Below are 18,501 nucleotides of genomic sequence, written 5' to 3' on the forward strand. Positions count from 1 at the left end.
TCAATTGAATTAGAAGATGTTATGGTACGTGATGCAAGCTGAAAAGAAAGTACATAAATTGTAAGAGGGAAAAATATGGACAGAGAACTCAAGACTGAATTGAAGTGATCAAGGGAGAAAATTGGGATCAAAGAATAGATAACAGATCAGAAGGAGAAATTGTGGGTGGGGAAAAATGAGAGAAAAAAGAAAAGGAACTTACAACAACAACAACAACAATTTTATTTCTTACTCCCCTCTAATTGTGGCTTTAGGCGGGTTACAGCATAGTTAAAACACAAACATTGGAAAATTTTTAACACACATTTTAAATGTGTTTCTATAAAAGATTCACATTAAACCATATTTCTATAAATGCATACAAAATAGAGAATGCTGCTTTAAACAGAGGATAGGTAGAGAAGCACAGTATTGCATCACTGTCACACTATAAAGCAAGAAACGGGAGTTTGAGACAGAGCAAAGTTATTGGTACAGGGAGGGTGAAAGGTAACAGTAATAGCGGGGTGGCAGATCTGTTCCTTCCGTCTTATGTCAGTAATAGATAATTGACTCACCACATACCGTAATTATACTTCGATTCTGACACACTGCTTAATAGATTTTGTTAACTATGAATCAGAGAGTTGGAAGAGACCTTGTGGGCCATCCAGTCCAACCTCCTGCCAAGACGCAGGAAAATCGCATTCAAAACACCTCTGACAGATGGCCTCTGTTTAAAAACCTCCAAAGAAGGAGCTTCCACCACACTCCAGGGCAGAAAGTTCAACTGTTTTATTTATTTATTATTTATTTACAGTATTTATATTCCGCCCTTCTCACCCCGAAGGGGACTCAGGTCGGATCACATTATATACATATAGGGCAAACATTTAATGCCCATATACACATAGAACAGAGACAAGACGCAGAGGCAATTCAACCTTCTCCTGAGGGGATGTTCGATTCTGGCCACAGGGGAAGCAGCTGCTTCATCATCCACTGTGATAGCACTTCCTCATTCCAACATCATAAATTAGCTAAATTTGCCTCCCCACTTTATAAGTGGTACCTTATTTCCTACTTGATAGATGCAACTATCTTTCGGGTCGCTAGGTCAGCAACGAGCAGGGGCTATTTTTTATTTTTTAATTGACGGGTGCTCACCCCGCCACGGGCTGGCCTCGAACTCATGACGTCATGGTCAGAGTGATTTATTGCAGCAGGCTGCTCACCAGCCTGCGCCACAGCCCAGCCCCTGTTGAACAGCTCTCACAGTCAGGAAGTTCTTCCTAATATTCAGATGGAATATCCACCTAATATAATTAAATATGTGTGCTCAAGAACGCACAGTTTACACTATGTTCTACTTACTGAAGCTTTTGTACCCACAATCCTCAATTATGGGTAAAGACAGCAACCGGCAATAAATGTAATTGAGTGTTGTTGTGATTATGCTGTGTTATCAGAGGCACAGTGCACAAGGCAAATTATTGTTCTTGCAAGATTTGAAAACATTCTCCGTCTGCATAGTAAATGCATTTGCCTGATCACTACCTTTTGGCACAAAATACAGAGATCTATAGTACGGAGTTCTGAGGAATGTAATCTTTTTGGATTTCTAAATGATAGATTATTGATTCATTAGATATGGCTCCTTTGTTGCATCTACTGATGCTGCCGCCGCAGTTACTACTTCAGACTGAACTTGAGGCAACAGCTTCTGACAACGCTGTTTCTCCTTCTGAGGAGTTGTAATAGATAAAAGTAAAAAATCAGTTGCCTCAATGCAAATATGACAGAGGAAGAAAATGTGCAGATTCTTGTTTTTTAAAAAATAAATTAAAAAGTGAGGTAAAGTGGCAATTTCTATTTGGGACATCCTGTTTGACATCCCAAACAGAAATGGTGGGTCATGAGACTCCGCCCCCAGACACACATCCGAATTTCAAGTTGCTGATGGGATGCATACTGATTTCCTGATCATACACGAAAACTCAATCGTTTTTCAAATAGTACAGTTAGAATAACACCTAAAAATATACTGTTTTCCAGATGGATTTCCAACGGGATGGGGTAAACATCATGCGACTGTTGGAAATAATCTTAAATAAGTCTCAGAAATGGAATATTTCTCAATGTGATGAGGTCTTAAAGCTGGAGATCTGTTTAACTCCATGCTGGCTGGATCTGCTGTATTTACCTCAGACTGCTGTGGAGTGTCTGTCAGTGCTGGTGGGTCATCCTCAGCAATGATTGACTGAACCAAGCTGGGGAGATTGCTGGGAGCTGCTGACATCCATCTCCACCATTGGCCCTTCCAGCCACTTCCCGCCGTTGGTCTGAGCTGGCCATCACAAGTGTATAGAAACCTCACTGCTGTAAATACATTAGCCTTATTTAAAACATGTTCCTATCTCACATTTGTTGAAAGATGGTTTCAAGAGCCACCGAAACACCCTAAAGGCATGAGATCTCTTGTGATCTTGCAAGCTATGCAGGGCCAACTATGGTTAGTACTTGGATGAGAGACTGCCAAGGATTGCCAGGTACTGCAGGCTATATTTCAGAGGAAGGAACTGGTGAAACCACTCCTAAGAAAACACGGATGAAACTCTTAGGGTTGCCATTAGTCGATGTGCAATTAGTTGGAGATGGCAACCTTCTCAAGCCTCCTCTATCCAATGTTTTGTCTGTCTATAATGTGTCGTTTATTTCTTGAAGTGTATGTCTTCTTTGGTTTGCAAAGAAGTTCTATGTGCTTGAGGCAGTGGGAGGGGCTGTAGACCATGTGACTGGTTCAGTAATTGTTTAGAATGCAGTTTAAAAAGATGACAGTTGAGGAATGATAGTTGAGGCTTGAGTCTGAGTTCAGAAGCCAGTGTTGGAAGTCTGTTGAGGCTTGAATTCCTTGGAAGTAGACTGTTATAAAAGAGAGCTGGACAGAGCAATATCATTTTAAAGAGACAGTTAAAGACTATAAGTTAAAAATACAAACTGAAACATTTTAAAGCTTAACCTGACGGGAAATGTATCTGTATATGTAAATACATGAAGGTGTGAGTAAAACAAATATGTTATTTGAATCTTAGGAACCCCGGTGGCGAAGTGTGTTAAAGCACTGAGCTGCTGAATTTGCAGACCAAAAGGTCCCAGGTTCAAATCCTGGGAGCGGAGTGAGCGCCCACTGCTGCTCCAGCTTCTGCCAACCTAGCAGTACAAAAACATGCTAATGTGAGTAGATCAATAGGTACTGCTCCAGCAGGAAGGTAACGGCACTCCATGCAGTCATGCCAGCCACATGACCTTGGAGGTGTCTATGGATAACGCCAGCTCTTCGGCTTAGAAATGGAGATGAGCACCAACCCCCAGAGTCAGACATGACTGGACTTAATGTCAGGGGAAAACCTTTACCTAGTTGAATCTTTGTTTGCTGACAGTATCGAATAGAAACAAGATATTTACATGCCCAGTGATCTTCCATTACCCAAAAAACTAAAGGAACACTCCTGAAACTCCACTACTCAATGTTATGATCCTAACAGGTTATAATCCCCAATAGGCTATGATCCTAACAAGTTATAATTCAATAGTCCAATAAAACTTGAAGTCATGTCCACACATAAGAGACAGTTTGATGTGATTTGAGCTTGATAGAGAATAGCCTGTAACCTGAATAGGTAAAAACACCACGTGGAGAATGAAGTGGTACACAGATTAAAATGTAAGCATAGCGTATTTTGAAAGCCAGTATCATACTGCTAAACAATGCAGTTTCAAATTGCATTATATGGAAGTGCAGATGGGGACCAAGATTCAAATCCTTATTTGGCCATAGATTTGCCTAAAGTCACTCAGAGGACTTCCATGGCCTATTGCAGATATGAATCCTGGCCTCCAGGGTCATAATCCAGTGAATTCACTGCTCAAACCACACCTCAGTGATATTATATTCTTACGCAGTTGTTTTGTGGCATGGATTATTGGAAAAATAGCACTTGATCCGACTGGTGTGAGTCATGAGCACCTTATGGAAAGGAACATGAGCCCTGTATTGATTGTGACTTCTTTTCCCTGCTAATTTTAGCGAAATGTATAGCCGCATTTCTATGGATCATTTCCCCATAATGACCAGTTTGGTTTGGTAGCTATTTGTTGTTCACTGTTGCCAAATCGACTACCATTTATGGCAATCTCATGGACTCTGGGCCAAGTAGAGTTTCAGGATTGAATCCATCCATCTGGAATGGGGGCTTCCTGTTTTCCTACTGCCTTCTGATTTGCCCTGCCCAATTACTGTCCTTTGTAGTGCATCATCTCATGATATGGACAACGTACACACAACAGTCGCTTGACTTCTAGGGATTCTAGTGGAAGACTAAGGATGCAGCTGCACTGTAGAATTAGTGCAATTTGACACCGCTTTAGCTGCCACAGCTCAGTGCTATGAATTTCTGGGAGTTGTAGTTTGATGAGGCCCCAGCACTGTTTGGTAGAGAAGAATAAAGACCATGTAAAACTACAGCTCTTAAGAGCATTGAGCCATGGCAGTTAATCTGTCAAACTGTATTAACAAATGATTCCCCCAGGCAATAAGCAGCCAGACCTTGAAGCTGCAAGGCTATTCAATGCTAAGGTGAGCCATTGCAACATTCCCACCTGGCTCAAGCAGACAAGGGTTCTTTCTCCCACCCTCGACATTACACAGATATATAAACCCCATTTTACTAGTTTCCAACAGACCTCACAACCTCCGAGGATGCCTGCCACAGATGCAGGCGAGAAAATGCTTCTGGAATATGGCCATACAGTCCGGAAAACTCACAGCAACCCAGTGTATTAATTCTACACTATAGAATCTGCAGCTCAACATAACCTGAAGGTCTATAGTCAAAATAACTACATTTCCCAGTAAGCCCTGCGCAACCAAAACCAAGCTCGTAATTATTTCTGGCGCAAGGAATCATGGGGATGGTAGTTTTCTCCCCTCCGTATATAGTAGGAGTCATAAGAAAAAGCTTGAGACTTCTCCCGCTTTTCAAGCCGCCCCAGATGCACCATGTGGGCAAGGTGGCCAATCCTAGCGCCGCCCCGCCTTTATATGTTCCTTATTCCCCTCCCCACGCTCCGTGACCAATCAAAATCTAGCTACCGTTTTTAGCGGTTTCTAAAAGGGAGGGGCATATTTCCGAGCCCGAGGCAGTCCCAGCCAATGAGAAACGGCCTCAGCATGACGCTCCACCGAGCCGGCCAATGAGCGGCGGGGGCTCCTCTGCCGGTTTCCTAGACCCTCGCAACGAGAAGCACCGTTGCAAGAAGCCATAAAAATGGCGACTCCTGCCAAGCGCAAGTCTAAGGGAGCTGAAACCGGAGAGAGCAGTGTTAGTCGCAGCCAGAGGAAACACAGCGCGGCGGTGGCAGAGCCGGAAGGCGGTGGCCAGCGGGAAGGAGCGTCGCCCTTCGTAGAAGGTGCCATCGTGCGGATCTCTATGGAGAACTTCCTGTGAGTGCGGGCGGGGGGAGGAAAGCGCGAGGACTTGGCACGGGGGCGTGGCCCTTGACAGTTGAGGGGCGGGGCTTTGGGTTGCCCTGGAGACAGTCCTCTTATAAAAGATGGAGGGTGGAGGTCCTCGAGGGTTCTGTCAGCACACGAAATAGTCTCCAGGCAAGATGCACAGTTCAGCTCTTTAGAATCAATGTACTGTGGCACTTGTGCTTCGTAGCATTGAGCCACTGTGGTTAAAGTGGTATCAAACCACATTAATTCGACAGTGTAGAACAGGCATGGGCAAACTTGGGCCCTCCCTCCAGGTGTTTTGGACTTCGACTCCCACCATTCTTCACAGCCTCGGGCCTCTTCCTTTTCTCCCTCAGCCGCTTAAGCCTGAGGCTGTGAGGAATGGTGGGAGTCGAAATCCAAAACACCTGGAGGGAGGGCCCAAGTTTGCCCATGCCTGGTGTAGATGTAGCCCCTACAGCTGTATAGTACAGTTGTATAGTCTTGTATTTACTCACCATGTCTGTCTCCTGAGGAATCTGTATAACAACCAAGTAGCAACAGTAAGAACAGACCATGGAACAACAGACTGGTTCAAGATTGGGAAATGAGTACGGTAGGGCTGTATACTCTCACCCTACAGAAAACATCATGCAGGGCAGGGCAGGGCTTGACAAATCCAAGGCTGGAGTTAAAATTGCTGGAAGAAACATGAACAATCTTAGATATGCAGATGATGCCACGTTGGTGGCTGAAAGCAAGGAGGGGTTTATCTATTGCATCAGAAGTGACCCGAGGGTACAAGTAATATATTTGAAAACACAAGTTTTTTAAAAAAAACCCAAACAACAACAATTTGGCATTATACTAAATGTGCTTTGACCAGTAGCTGGCCACTTGGAGTGCCTCTGGTGTTGTTGGTGGATATGAAAGAAGCCTTCCTACAGGATCGTGACCCATCCAGGTGTCCTTTGGGCAATGTCTTTGTAGACAGCTGATTCTCTCACTTGAGGAGGAGTTGAGGCACCTTGTAACAAAGGTGGAAGAAGGAAATGCAAAAGCTGGGTTGCATTTAAGCATAAAATAACCAAGATTGTGGCAACCAGACTGATTCATAACTGGCAAATAGAGGGAGAAACAGACATTATATTTCTAGATGCAACGATTACTGCCGATGCAGAATCAGAATACGTTTACTTTTGGGATGAGAGCAATTACCAATCTTGATAAAATAGTGAAGAGTAGAGACATCACACTGGTAATGAAGGTCTGCATAGTTAAAGCAATGGTATTCCCTGTAATAACCTATGGATGCGAGAGCTTGGCCATAAGAAAGGCTGAGTGAAGATAGATGTTGGAGGAGAATTCTGATAGTGCCTTGGACCGCATAAAGAGCAAATCAGCCCATGCTACAGGAAATAATGCCTGGAGGGAAGGATATTAGAGGGAAAGATGAAGTACTTTGGCTACATAATGACAAGACAGGAAAGCTTGGAGAAGATAATGATGCTGGGGAAAATGGAAGGAAAAAGAAAGCGGGGCGGATCAAGGGTAAGATGTATGTATGGTATCTTTGAAGTGACTGGCTTGACCCTGAAGGAGCTGGGGGTGGCCATGAAGAGTTTGAAGCAACTGAACGAATAAACAACAACAAAATAGTAACTCCTTCCACCTCTCTCTTTGTACATAAAGGACCCATGGTTTTGGGTTGTTTTAGTTGTAAAATGCAATGTCAAATGCAATTTACATTGATGGTGCTATGAAAACAACAATGTAGATAAACAATGTTAATGTGCTACTATGCGGAATGTCCTTCCATCAGAACCTCAACATGCTCCAATTGCTGTTAGTTGTTAATGGTATAGACATCTCCAAAATAACAGAGTATTTTAAAAATACATAACAAGATACAGTCAGCTCACAGCAAGCAGACGTGAAGTGGCTTTTAAAAGAATTCTTGATTTAAGAGGCAAAGATGCAGAATTCAATTTCACCTCTGCAGGAGTCTACCATATACCATGCAGCTGTGGACAAGTCTCCATGGGGACCGCCAAATGCAGCATTGCCCAAACACAAATCAAGGAACATGAAAGACACTTCTGACTAATTCAACCAGAGAAGTCAGCCATATCAGAGCATTTGATGATGCAACCTGGACACAGGGTATTATTTGAGAACAGAGGAATGCTGGACCACTCTAACAACTCAGATTACACTGAGAAGCCATTGAAATCCACAAGCATGTGGACAATTTCAACAGAAAGGAGGAAACCATGAAAATGAACAAAATCTGGCAACCAGTATTAAAAAGCTCTTAAATCAGGACAGTAAATAAAGAACATCACTCAGAAAACAGGGGAATTCCAGACAGGAAACGAACAGGACCAGTTAACACTTCCCAACAAAAGATTCCCCCATGCAGTAAGAAGCCAGACATTTAAGCTGAAAGGCTATTCAATGCTAATCATGGTGGTTGAAACATTCAAACCTGCCTCAAACAGACAAGAGTCCTTTCTCCCACCCTGGACCTTCCACAGACTTGCCTAGTTTCCAACAGACCTCACAACCTTTGAGGATGCCTGCCATACATGTGGGCGAAACGTCAGGAACATAGCCATACAGCCCAGAAATTTCACAGCAACCCAGTGATTCTGGCCATGAAAACCTTTGACAACACATCCATCTTTAAAGTTTTAAAAGGTTTATTTAAAAAATATAGGAGCTACATTTCTCTGATAGAAAAGATTGGGTCTAAGCTTCTTTCTAACTCCATTATGTCTTAAGGTTCAAACAAAAGGGAAAAAAACAACTTCCAAATACTTTTTTCTGAATCACACAGAGTAGAGAGAGGTATGAATAAAGAGGTGGAAAAAGAAGTGTGACCACGAGGTCTTAAAACAAAAGGACATAAAATGCCATTCTACATATCAATTGGGATGGGAGGAGAGAGAAAACAAGATAGGGTTGTTGTATGTCTTTCGGGCTGTGTGGCCATGTTCCAGAAGCATTCTCTCCTGACGTTTCGCCCACATCTATGGCAGGCATCCTCAGAGGTTGTGAGGTATGGAGAAAACTAAGCAAAGAGGTTAATATATATCTGTGGAAAGTCTAGGGTGAGAGAGGTCAGTGTGAATGTGTAGTTCACACATTCACACTGACCTCTCTCACCCTAGACTTTCCACAGATATATATTAACCTCTTTGCTTAGTTTTCTCCATACCTCACAACCTCTGAGGATGCCTGCCATAGATGTGGGCGAAACGTCAGGAGAGAATGCTTCTGGAACATGGCCACACAGCCCGAAAGACATACAACAACCCTGTGATCCCGGCCATGAAAGCCTTCGACAACACAGAAAACAAGATACATCAACAGACATTTAGGAGTTGGGAGGGATTTCCTAATGCTATCTAGTTGCTTCTCATTGAAGACTGTAGATTTGAGCAGTGTGTGGTCAAATTCCAACAGTTAACATATGTTTAGGCATATTTATTTGTACAAACATTTGTTTTATTCAACCTGATATCTCTCTCTTGGACTTTAAACAGAATGGATGTCTTTGCTACATATATACCTGGTGCTTCTGCTCCCCTGCTTCAATCCTGGCTTTCTTTCTTCCTTTCTCTTCCTTTCTTCCTGTTTCTCCCCCTTTCCATTCCTTTCTTCCACTTTCCCTTTCTTCTTGCTTCACTCTGAGAAGGTCTACTCTCAATGTCTCCATGGCAACATGGATCTCTTTGCGACTCTTTCATCCTCCCTCCCCTTTATACACCTGTCCCCTTTCTTTCCCAGAGAAATCACAGAAGGCCACTTCACCTAGCAACAGACTTTGTGGTACAGACAGACATGTTTTTACACAAACACAGACAGACAGATCAATTAATGTGTACCACTTATACATTTTGGATAAAATAGGTATATAAATATTTGTGAATAAACATAATGGTTTTTAGAAAACAATGCAATATAAATATAATTCACAGCTGCTCTTGTAGTCCAGCTTTTTATTTCTTTCCGGTTGAATACATATATATTCCTCTAAAGGTTAATTTTGTGATAACATTTCTTTTCAGGACATACGATAACTGTGTGGTGTATCCAGGGCCCCATCTAAATGTGATAGTGGGAGCTAATGGGACAGGTAAATCCAGCATTGTTTGTGCTATATGCCTGGGATTGGCAGGAAAACCTTCCTTCATTGGAAGAGCAGACAAGGTGAGAAAAGCTCTTTCCAACCTTATACAATTATGTTAGAAATCGGCATAAATCTGTTATGGTATATTTAAATGGCGCGAGATAGCCGACATGAAGTTGCTTGATTATATCTGAAATAGCAAATAAATAGATGAATCCCAGGTCAGAGGGTTTGCTCATGATTTTCACCAAGCTGCCCTAAAATACTTTTTTCCCTCCCAGTTCCCTTAGGGCAGGAGCTATTTTGTTTTAAAATCACTGTATAGATTTCCAGATATTTTAGGAGCTTTGTTTTTTTTAAACATATTTTTATTGTTATTATTCTAGAAAAAAGTTGAAATAGAACACACCAATGATATATATAGCTTCCAGATACTATACATGCATCTGTATGGTATCTACTACTACTAATTTACAATTTACCTTCAAATGTCACTTCGTCGATAGAATGTAATTTTCTAACATTTGTGGTTGTAAACCTAATAATAATAATAAACTATGTATTATATTTTAGAGAAAATTCCCTGACCCTCCTGGGGGATATATTATACAACACTCTTAACCAACAATGTATTATAAGAAAACAGACCCAAAGATTACTTATAGTAAACAAACAATAATTTTGTTATCTAACATTTGTTTCTAATATTCTTCTTCTTTCTATCAATGATTTTTAGTAACTAAACAATGTTTGTGGCCAATCCTTAAATTCGCTGTTCATCTGTTCCACACAGATTCCATTTTTATGGCATTTTATTGATTTAATTTTAAGAGAATATGTCACTTTAACCAATTCATAGAATCATAGAATCGTAGAGTTGGAAGAGACCTCATGGGCCATCCAGTGCAAGAAGCAGGAAAATCTCATTCAAAGCACCCCTGACAGATGGCCATCCAGCCTCTGCTTAAAAGCTTCCAAAAAAGGAGCTTCCACCACAGTCCGAGGCAGAGAGTTCTTCCTGGTGTTCAGTTGGAATCTCATTTCCTGTAGTTTGAAACCATTGTTCCGGGTCCTAGTCTGCAGGGCAGCAGAAAACAAGCTTGCTCCCTCCTCCCTATGACTTCTGCTCACATATTTGTATATGGCTATCATGTCCCCTCTCAGCCTTCTCTTCTGCAGGCTAAGCATATCCATCTCTTTAAGCTGCTTCTCATAGGATTTGTTCTCCAGACCCTTCCTTCCCGTTCCTCTTCTTTTGGATTGTGTTTTTGATTTTCGTAGAATTCTTTAACTTGTTGCAAATGTTGTAATCCAGAATCTTCTATTATTGAGATGAAAGGGTAGTCCTTCCAGTTTCTTTGAGTGGAGTCTGTGAAAGACGCACATATGGGTTAACTCCTGCGCTTGCGCAACTGTTTGGAACTTTCTAGATCTTAAAAGAAACATTTTGGCAGAGGCCCCGCCCACTCTCCCATTGTACTATAAATGCCCGAAGGCGGGGAATGTGCCCTAGTTCCTTTTTCCTCGCTAGTTGCAGCAGCTTTTGGAACCTCTCTGGCGTTTTTTTCTGCCATTTTTAACGGTTTTTTTGAAACAGATTGCCTGACTATTGCTAGATTATCCAATACCAGTTTCTTCCCCATCAGAATGAGTACTACTTCATTCTTTAAAAAATGCCGGGCGTGCGGGGGCAAGCTTCTCGATTCGGATGGCCATTCTATGTGCCTACTCTGCTTGGGGGGAAAATACCTACCCCAATCATGCAAGATCTGCCTGGCCTTCACCCTGCAAGCGAGGCGTAACAAGGAATCCCGCCTTAAGGCTCTATTATATGAAAAAGCATTGGCTCCTGATGTGGCTCAGGCCCCTAAACGCCCGGCCTCTAAGCCACCATTCGCCTCTTCCGCAGAGGAGTCTGTAGAGGGCTCCTCTCCGAAGTCGATGCCTTCGCCTTGACCACACGATAGCCCCTAAGAAAGTTAAGCCTTCTAAGCAATTGGGGACCAAAACAAAGGAAGGCCAAAAGAGGCTTAAAAAGAAGGGGCAACTTGTCGGTGCCAAACCCTCAAGTACCCAATTGCCTGGAAACTCATCCCACCAGGGCTCACTGTGTGGCTGTCTCCCTGCCAGAGACTATGGCAAACCCTCCTGTACTTCCCCAAATCTCCTCTCCAGCAGCAGGACTTGGAGATCTGGCTGCAGTGAATGAGGGCGCACCTCCTTTGACTCTGGAGGCACCAGAAGCGGAGGGAATTGGGGAAAGAGACTCGATCACATCAAACCCTCCTCAGTTTCAGCCAGCCACCCGGTCTGGCAGCGAAAAGGCCCTGGACCAGGGAATGCCAGCGGGAGAGAGACTCCCACCATTCCTTGCGCCGCCGGCACCGCTCATCTTCAATTTCCTCTTGGAGCCCCTGATCCCGGAGCCCATCGGTGGCTTCATGATACTTTGCCAGCCTGGGGTCCCCGCACCGTCGCCCGCCTCTTTATTACTACGATTTCGGGCATTACAAATACGCCCCTCCCCCTGCCCGGCTACGGATTCTGCCACCATCTTGACTGTTGCGGAGGGGCGGTACCATATGCTGGGTACGCCCCATGCCAATGACTCACAACCAGGGCTCTGCCCCAGTGGAGGCAGCCCTTCCAGGCCCGAGTGCAAGCCAGAGCCACACCCCTCAAGCTGCCTTGCTTCCAGCAGCACCAGCAAAAGGGCCTGGAGGGAAGCTCCTTGCCTCCTCAGGACCGAGGCACTCGGTACCGACTCAGCTGCCAGTTGCAAATATGGAGGAACCCGACGACGATCCCGGGGATGCAGATGATTAATCTTCAGTCTTCTCGGGTACAGAAGAGCCTCCCTCCTCCCCAAATGGATGATGCAAACCTCCCTGAAGAGGCAAAGGGATTTTCTGCCTTGATGATGAGGCTTTCCAGAGCCTTAAAGTTAGCCACTTCCCAGCCTGCGAAGGCAGTGGAGGATCCCATGTTTCCATCATCCCTCAACTGCGGTTCTGCCTTCCCTCCCATTCCTCCTCTAACTAAGCAAAGCTTCAGGAATAGCCCCAGCCGCGGTGCCAGCTACACCCAGAAGGGCTGAAAATCTATACAAAATTGACTTAACTTCAGCGCCTTGGCTCACAGGGCAGCCAAAACCGAACTCCACTGTGGTTAACATTAGTTAATCAAAGCCTTCCCAGAGATCCCATGTGACTCCCTCAGATAGGGAGGGTAAAAAATTAGAAGCAATGGGCAAAAAGATGTACGCCTTTGCGTGCTTATCTACTAGAATGGCCCACTATGCGGCCTACATGGCTGGCTACCAAATCTACCTGTGGGAGAAAATCGCGTCATATATAAACCTCCTTCCACCAGCGGAACAGGCCCTGGCACACACATTTCACCAAGAAGCCTCAATACTAGGCACCTTCCAAAAGGAATTGGCAAAACATACCAGGGATTCCACGGGAAAGCTACTGGTGGCAGCGGTAGCCTTGTGACAACATGCCTGGTTAAGAGCTTCCGGCCTCTCCCAGTTGGCACGGAATGTGATAGAGGACTTACCTATGGATGAGACCGGCTTATTTAATCCCGAGACAGACTCCCAATTGGAGCATAACCAGAAAATGTGTCAAACAACGCATAAATACGGTTTCTCCCCTTATCTCTCTCACTACCATAGACTCTGCTGGCCATCCCGCTACCACTACAACTGCTGGAGAACAAGCTCCCCAATGTTTAAGGGACAGCGCCCCCAACCACAGTCAGCGACGTCTAGGAAACCACCAGTACCCTACAAGGGCCAGCAGCGTGGAAGAGGTTAAACGGGGATCGCCATAAGTGCCGCTTCTAGCCCGATGGTTAGAAGCAACTCACCAGTTCCTTCCAGTTCCTCAGTTTATGAAGTTCACAGTTGTTTGAGCGATTCCGTTGAGTCTAACTCAGTTGAACCCGGTTCCCGTTTTACCTTTCATTTTTCCTTAAGAACTCTGTCATGTCAGATTCCCTGCGGAGCTTTCAGAGATCGCTTACTCCCTTTTATCCAAGCATGGAGGAGGATTACTACTGACTCTTGGGTTCTTAATATCGTTGATAATGGCTACGCCATTGAGTTCCAGCCTCTTCCTCCAGTGGGGCATATAAAGATTACAAGGCCATCTGACACACTGCGTGAAGAAGTAGCGACGCTCCTGACTAAGGGAGCAATTACTAAACTCCATGCTTCCAACGTGTTGACGTGCTTCTTCTCCAGATATTTTCTTGTTTCCAAGCAGGGTGGTGGCCTCCGGGAAATCTTGGATCTAAGGGGCGTCAATTCCTACATAAAACCGCAGAAGTTTCGGATAATTACCCTGGCCACCATCCTTCCACTACTAACCCCACAAGCTTGGTTTGCAACAATTGATATCCGAGACGCCTACTTTCACTTACCTGTCACAAGACGCCACCGCAGATTCCTGAGTTTCGCGGTCGGCAACCAATATTTCTGCTTTAAAGTTCTCCCGTTTGGCGTCTCCACAGCCCCCCGTGTCTTCACCAAGTGCATGGCAGTAGTGGCGACCTACCTTCGCCAACGAGGTGTCACAGTATTCCCATATTTGGACGATTGGCTTTTGACCTCAAATTCCAGGAGACAATTGGAATCTGATATATCTCTCACCCTGTCTCTTCTACAGGCATTAGGGCTCATGGTCAACACTGAAAAGTCCTCGTTGACCCCGACAAGATACATCCATTTCATCGGAGCTATCATAGATTCCACCAGACAGAGAGCCTATCTCCCAGAAGATCGTTTTCGCTCCATACGATCTGTTGTCACCAAGCTCTGCAACTGAGGTTTTGCTTCAGCATTGGGAATTTAATCTCTCATTGGCCACATGGCGTCAATTACTGCGGTCATGCAGTTCACCAGACTGCGGATGCATCCGCTGCAATACTGGTTTTTCCAGAACTTCAGCCCCATAACCGACAGCCAAGACATTCGACTACACCCTCCAGTAGAGGTGTTGATTTCTCTACAGTGGTGGACGAGGCGTCACAACGTGTGCATGGGCATGCCCTTCAAACAGTGCCACCCCTCCCGACAACTCACATCACATATGTCCCTGCATGGCTGGGGTGCCCATCTTCAGGATCTAACAGTCTACGGCAAGTGGTTTTCAGTGCAGCATTCGGCAGAGTTGTCCTTTTCTCCTGTGTGGCATGACCACGCCTACAAAGGTTAGTAGCTTGTTAATCACCCATGAGTGCGTCTTTCACAGACTCCACGAAGAAGAAGAGCAAGCTGCTTACCTGTAACTGCGTTTCTTCGCAGTTACAAATTTGCACATTCCCGCCCATCCTCCCTGCAGTAGTCATGCCTAATTCTGATAGCTGCTGCTAGCGGCTACAGAACTAGGGCGCAGTCCCCGCCTTCGGGCATTTATAGGGGAGAATGGGCGGGGCTCCGCCAAATGGTTTCTTTTAAGATCTAGAAAGTTCTGAACAGTTGTGCAAGCGCAGGAGTTAACCCGTATGTGCGAATTTCACAGATTACCACTCGAAGAAAGGCAGTTACAGGTAAGCAACTTACTCTTCTCCCACCTATATACAGTGTTTTTCTTCTTAAACTTCTCTGTCAAGAAAGAATAGTCTCTTCTTGCCAACGTACGACCTAGGATGTCTTTCTTTATAATAATCTGTGTTCCTTGATATGTCCATTTATTTTCTCGATGTTTCTGTAGAATCTCATATCTGAAACATTTCTTGACAAAGTAGACAAGCTCATCACTTGGTTCTTTCTTGTGATCCACTCTTCTTTTTGTGATCCGGAAAACCTGTTTCTGAAGTTCTTTATGCCCAAATAGTCTGCTATAAAGCCTGTATTATCATTCTCTTTGTGTCTTTTTGTGATTCTAACTGTGTATCCTATAGCTGGTGTAAAAAAGAAAAAATAACAGGCTCTTAAAATGGAAAGAAAAAAAATCTCATAATCTCCAAAAATTCGACTCTTCCAGCTTGCATCTTCATCAGTTGTTTACATTCTCCAAAAGTCTTTGTTCTTAATCAAAGAAGAAAAAATAAGCACTAAATCAACCTGATAACTGTTAGGGAATTCTCCCAAAAATAGCAGCGCATCTAAAAATACAAACAGGATACTTAATTGAGCAGTTAGCTCACAGCAAACAAGGTGAAGGGTTGTGACTGTAAAAGAATTCTTGAGCTTAGGAGGCAAAGATGCAGATTTCAATCTTTAAAGTTTCAAAAGGTTTATTTAAAAATATAAGAACTACATTTCTTGATAGAAAAGAATTTGGTTTAAGCATCTCTCTAACTCCATTACTTCCAAGGTTAAAAAAGCCAACTAATTGCTTTATTGAGGATTGCAGACTTGATCGGTATGAGGTTTACTTCAAACAATAATGCCCTGAAAGAAGAAAACAGACAACAAACTCCCATGGGCAGCAGTCTCCTTAATTTATTTTGTGTCAAAGCATTGCATAAATAAGTATAAAACCGATAAAAATAGAACACTTAATTCTCTTAATTCTCCTTAATTCAAAAACAATAGATGATTTGAAAGTTTCCCAAATATGTTTGCTTGTAAATTTTGCTTTCTATGTTATTGATGATATTAGAAGACTAATCCAGCTCAATCATTTACCCGGTTGTTTGCCAAGTGGCACTCAGTCACGAAGGGGAAAAATGTCTTTTACAGCTTGTTCTTATGGCAGCTTCAATGCACCTCTTCATAAGTTCTTTACAGCTCCTTAGCAGAATTTTGGGCTCACGAAGATGTCCCTCTGGTATCTCTTTCCTAGGAAATACCTAGCAAAAGTTTTTGCAGCTTCTGCAACAATGCAGTTGGCTATTTCTCAGGTCACCCTTGGGAGCTCCAAAGAAATGTGTCTGATCCCAGGCACAAGAGATCCCAGGGCTTTGTTAAAGACAAATAATAATATTAATAATAGTTACATGATGGGCTTTATTTTTTTTTTCAATCTTTTTCTCTTGTGCCAGGTTGGACACTATGTGAAGCGAGGTTGCAACAAAGGAGTGATTGAAATTGAGCTGTGAGTCACCAAATGTGTTCATCTTTTTATTTGGTGTATATGTTTTTAATTTTTTTCTTTCTGATCAAATTAAATGGGAAACTACAGTATCGATATATTGAATGATATACTGGATGAGCATGCTTTTTCCATTTTAATTTTGGTGTTTTCTATTTTATAGTCATGGGTAAAAAGTCACAAATCTTTTTTTTTACCTAGGTATAAAAATCCAAAAAACCTTATTATCACACGGGAAATATCTGTAACAAACAACCAATCTACTTGGTTTATTAACGAAAAGCTATCCACGCTCAAAGCGGTAGAAGACCACATCTCGGCATTAAATATTCAAGTAGGGAATCTTTGCCAGTTTCTTCCTCAGGTATGTAAGGATTTCATTTTGAAGAGAATATTCCTTGTAATGAAACAGCAGTTGTAAGAATTATCTCAAACCTTTTAATATACAGTAGAGTCTCAGTTATCTGTGATAATGGGGCGGGCCCAATCTCGGATAACCGAAATCCCCGGATAACAGGGAGGCCTGGTTTAGAGAAGCCCCGGTGCATGCTTGCTGCCTAGCAACATGCACCGGGACCTCCCCGAACGGCTGCTGGGCGCTGGGCGTAGGAAAGAGGCACTCTTTCCTCCACCCAGCGCCCGTTCAGAGAGGCAGTGGTGCGTGTTTGCTGCCTAACAACACGCACTGGGGCCTCCCTGAACAGCTGCCCGGCACTGGGCGAAGGAAAGAGGCACTCTTTCCTCTGCCTAGCAGCCCCCTTCAAGGAAGCCCTGGCGCCTGGTCTGGTGAAGGAGTGAGCGAGCGAGGGCCTTTGCTGCCCTCCTTCACTCACCCGCCCTCTGTCCCTCGCTCACTCACCAGGACCCGGCGGGGTGAGTGAGATAGAGAGTGAGGGGGGAAGGCCATTTGCCTCGGATAATTCAGACGCTCGGATTAGCAGGGCTCGAATTAGTGTGGCTCTACTGTACATGTCAAGTTTGTTTCCAAAAGGTACCAAATACAAACAAATTGAAAAATGAGTTGCAGTTTGCAGTTCCTAAGGCCATTTTTTAAAAGGTTTTTTTTGCCTCCAAACATCCTCTATGGTGTGGGGGTGCCAGATTTTTTATTCTTAGATTGCTACTTGTTAGAAATAATAATAATAATAATAATAATAATAATAATAATAATAATAATAATAATAAATAATAACAACAACTTTATTTTTATACCCCGCCCCATCTCCCCGGAGGCCTTGCCCGACACAACAACATAATAACAGCAATAAAACAATAAAACAGATATCCCAACAATAAAACATCAGCATCAATAAAACAGTCATAAAAATCAACGTACAGCAGAAAATGTTAAAAACAGGAGACAAAACACGGATTTGGGCCAAAGTGCAGAATATTTCAAAATAGGGAGAGGTAGTTTCACAGCTAAAATAGTCAATAAAGTGCAAGGTAATAATGGCAAAGCATCCTATTGTTGAGTGGGCAGATAGGTCGAACCTACAATGATTAATCATGGAAGGCCTTTTGGAAAAGCCAGGTTTTTAGGCTCTTCCGGAAGGAGAGGAGGGTAGGGGCCTGCCTGATCTCCCTGGGGAGCGAGTTCCAAAGCCGGGGGGCTACGACGGAGAAGGCCCTCTCTCTCGTCCCCACCAACCGCGACTGCGAAGGTGGTGGAAGCGAGAGGAGGGCTTCCCCCGACGAGCGAAGAGAACGTGCAGGTTCATAGGGGGAGATGCGGTCTCTAAGGTAGGTGGGTCCCAAACCGTTTAGGGCTTTGTAGGTGATAACCTGCACCTTGAATTGGGCCCAGAAAATAAACGGCAGCCAGTGGAGCTCCTTAAACAGAG

The 18,501-nt window shown here is 43.8% G+C and overlaps 1 protein-coding gene and 1 long non-coding RNA gene across 2 annotated transcripts in view; one reads left to right on the top strand and one right to left on the bottom strand.

Annotated features, from left to right (window-relative positions):
• Positions 1-203: 203 nt before the first annotated feature.
• LOC134296610 (uncharacterized) lies at positions 204-5,044 on the bottom strand. Its single transcript, XR_010003405.1, has 2 exons — positions 4,723-5,044; positions 204-2,917 (listed from the first exon to the last, which is right to left on the bottom strand). It is a non-coding gene; the product is annotated as an uncharacterized LOC134296610 (long non-coding RNA).
• A 193-nt stretch (positions 5,045-5,237) lies between these two features.
• smc5 (structural maintenance of chromosomes 5) overlaps positions 5,238-18,501 on the top strand; it is a 68,686-nt gene continuing 55,422 nt past the window's right edge. Inside the window, exons 1-4 of the mRNA XM_008103295.3 lie at positions 5,238-5,482; positions 9,550-9,691; positions 16,608-16,660; positions 16,859-17,021. Coding sequence (XP_008101502.1) covers positions 5,307-5,482; positions 9,550-9,691; positions 16,608-16,660; positions 16,859-17,021 — 534 coding nt within the window. The 5' untranslated portion in view covers positions 5,238-5,306. The remainder of the gene's footprint in view (positions 5,483-9,549; positions 9,692-16,607; positions 16,661-16,858; positions 17,022-18,501) is intronic.

The sequence above is a fragment of the Anolis carolinensis genome, chromosome 2, assembly GCF_035594765.1.
Source record: "Anolis carolinensis isolate JA03-04 chromosome 2, rAnoCar3.1.pri, whole genome shotgun sequence".
Taxonomy (NCBI): Eukaryota; Metazoa; Chordata; class Lepidosauria; order Squamata; family Dactyloidae; genus Anolis; species Anolis carolinensis.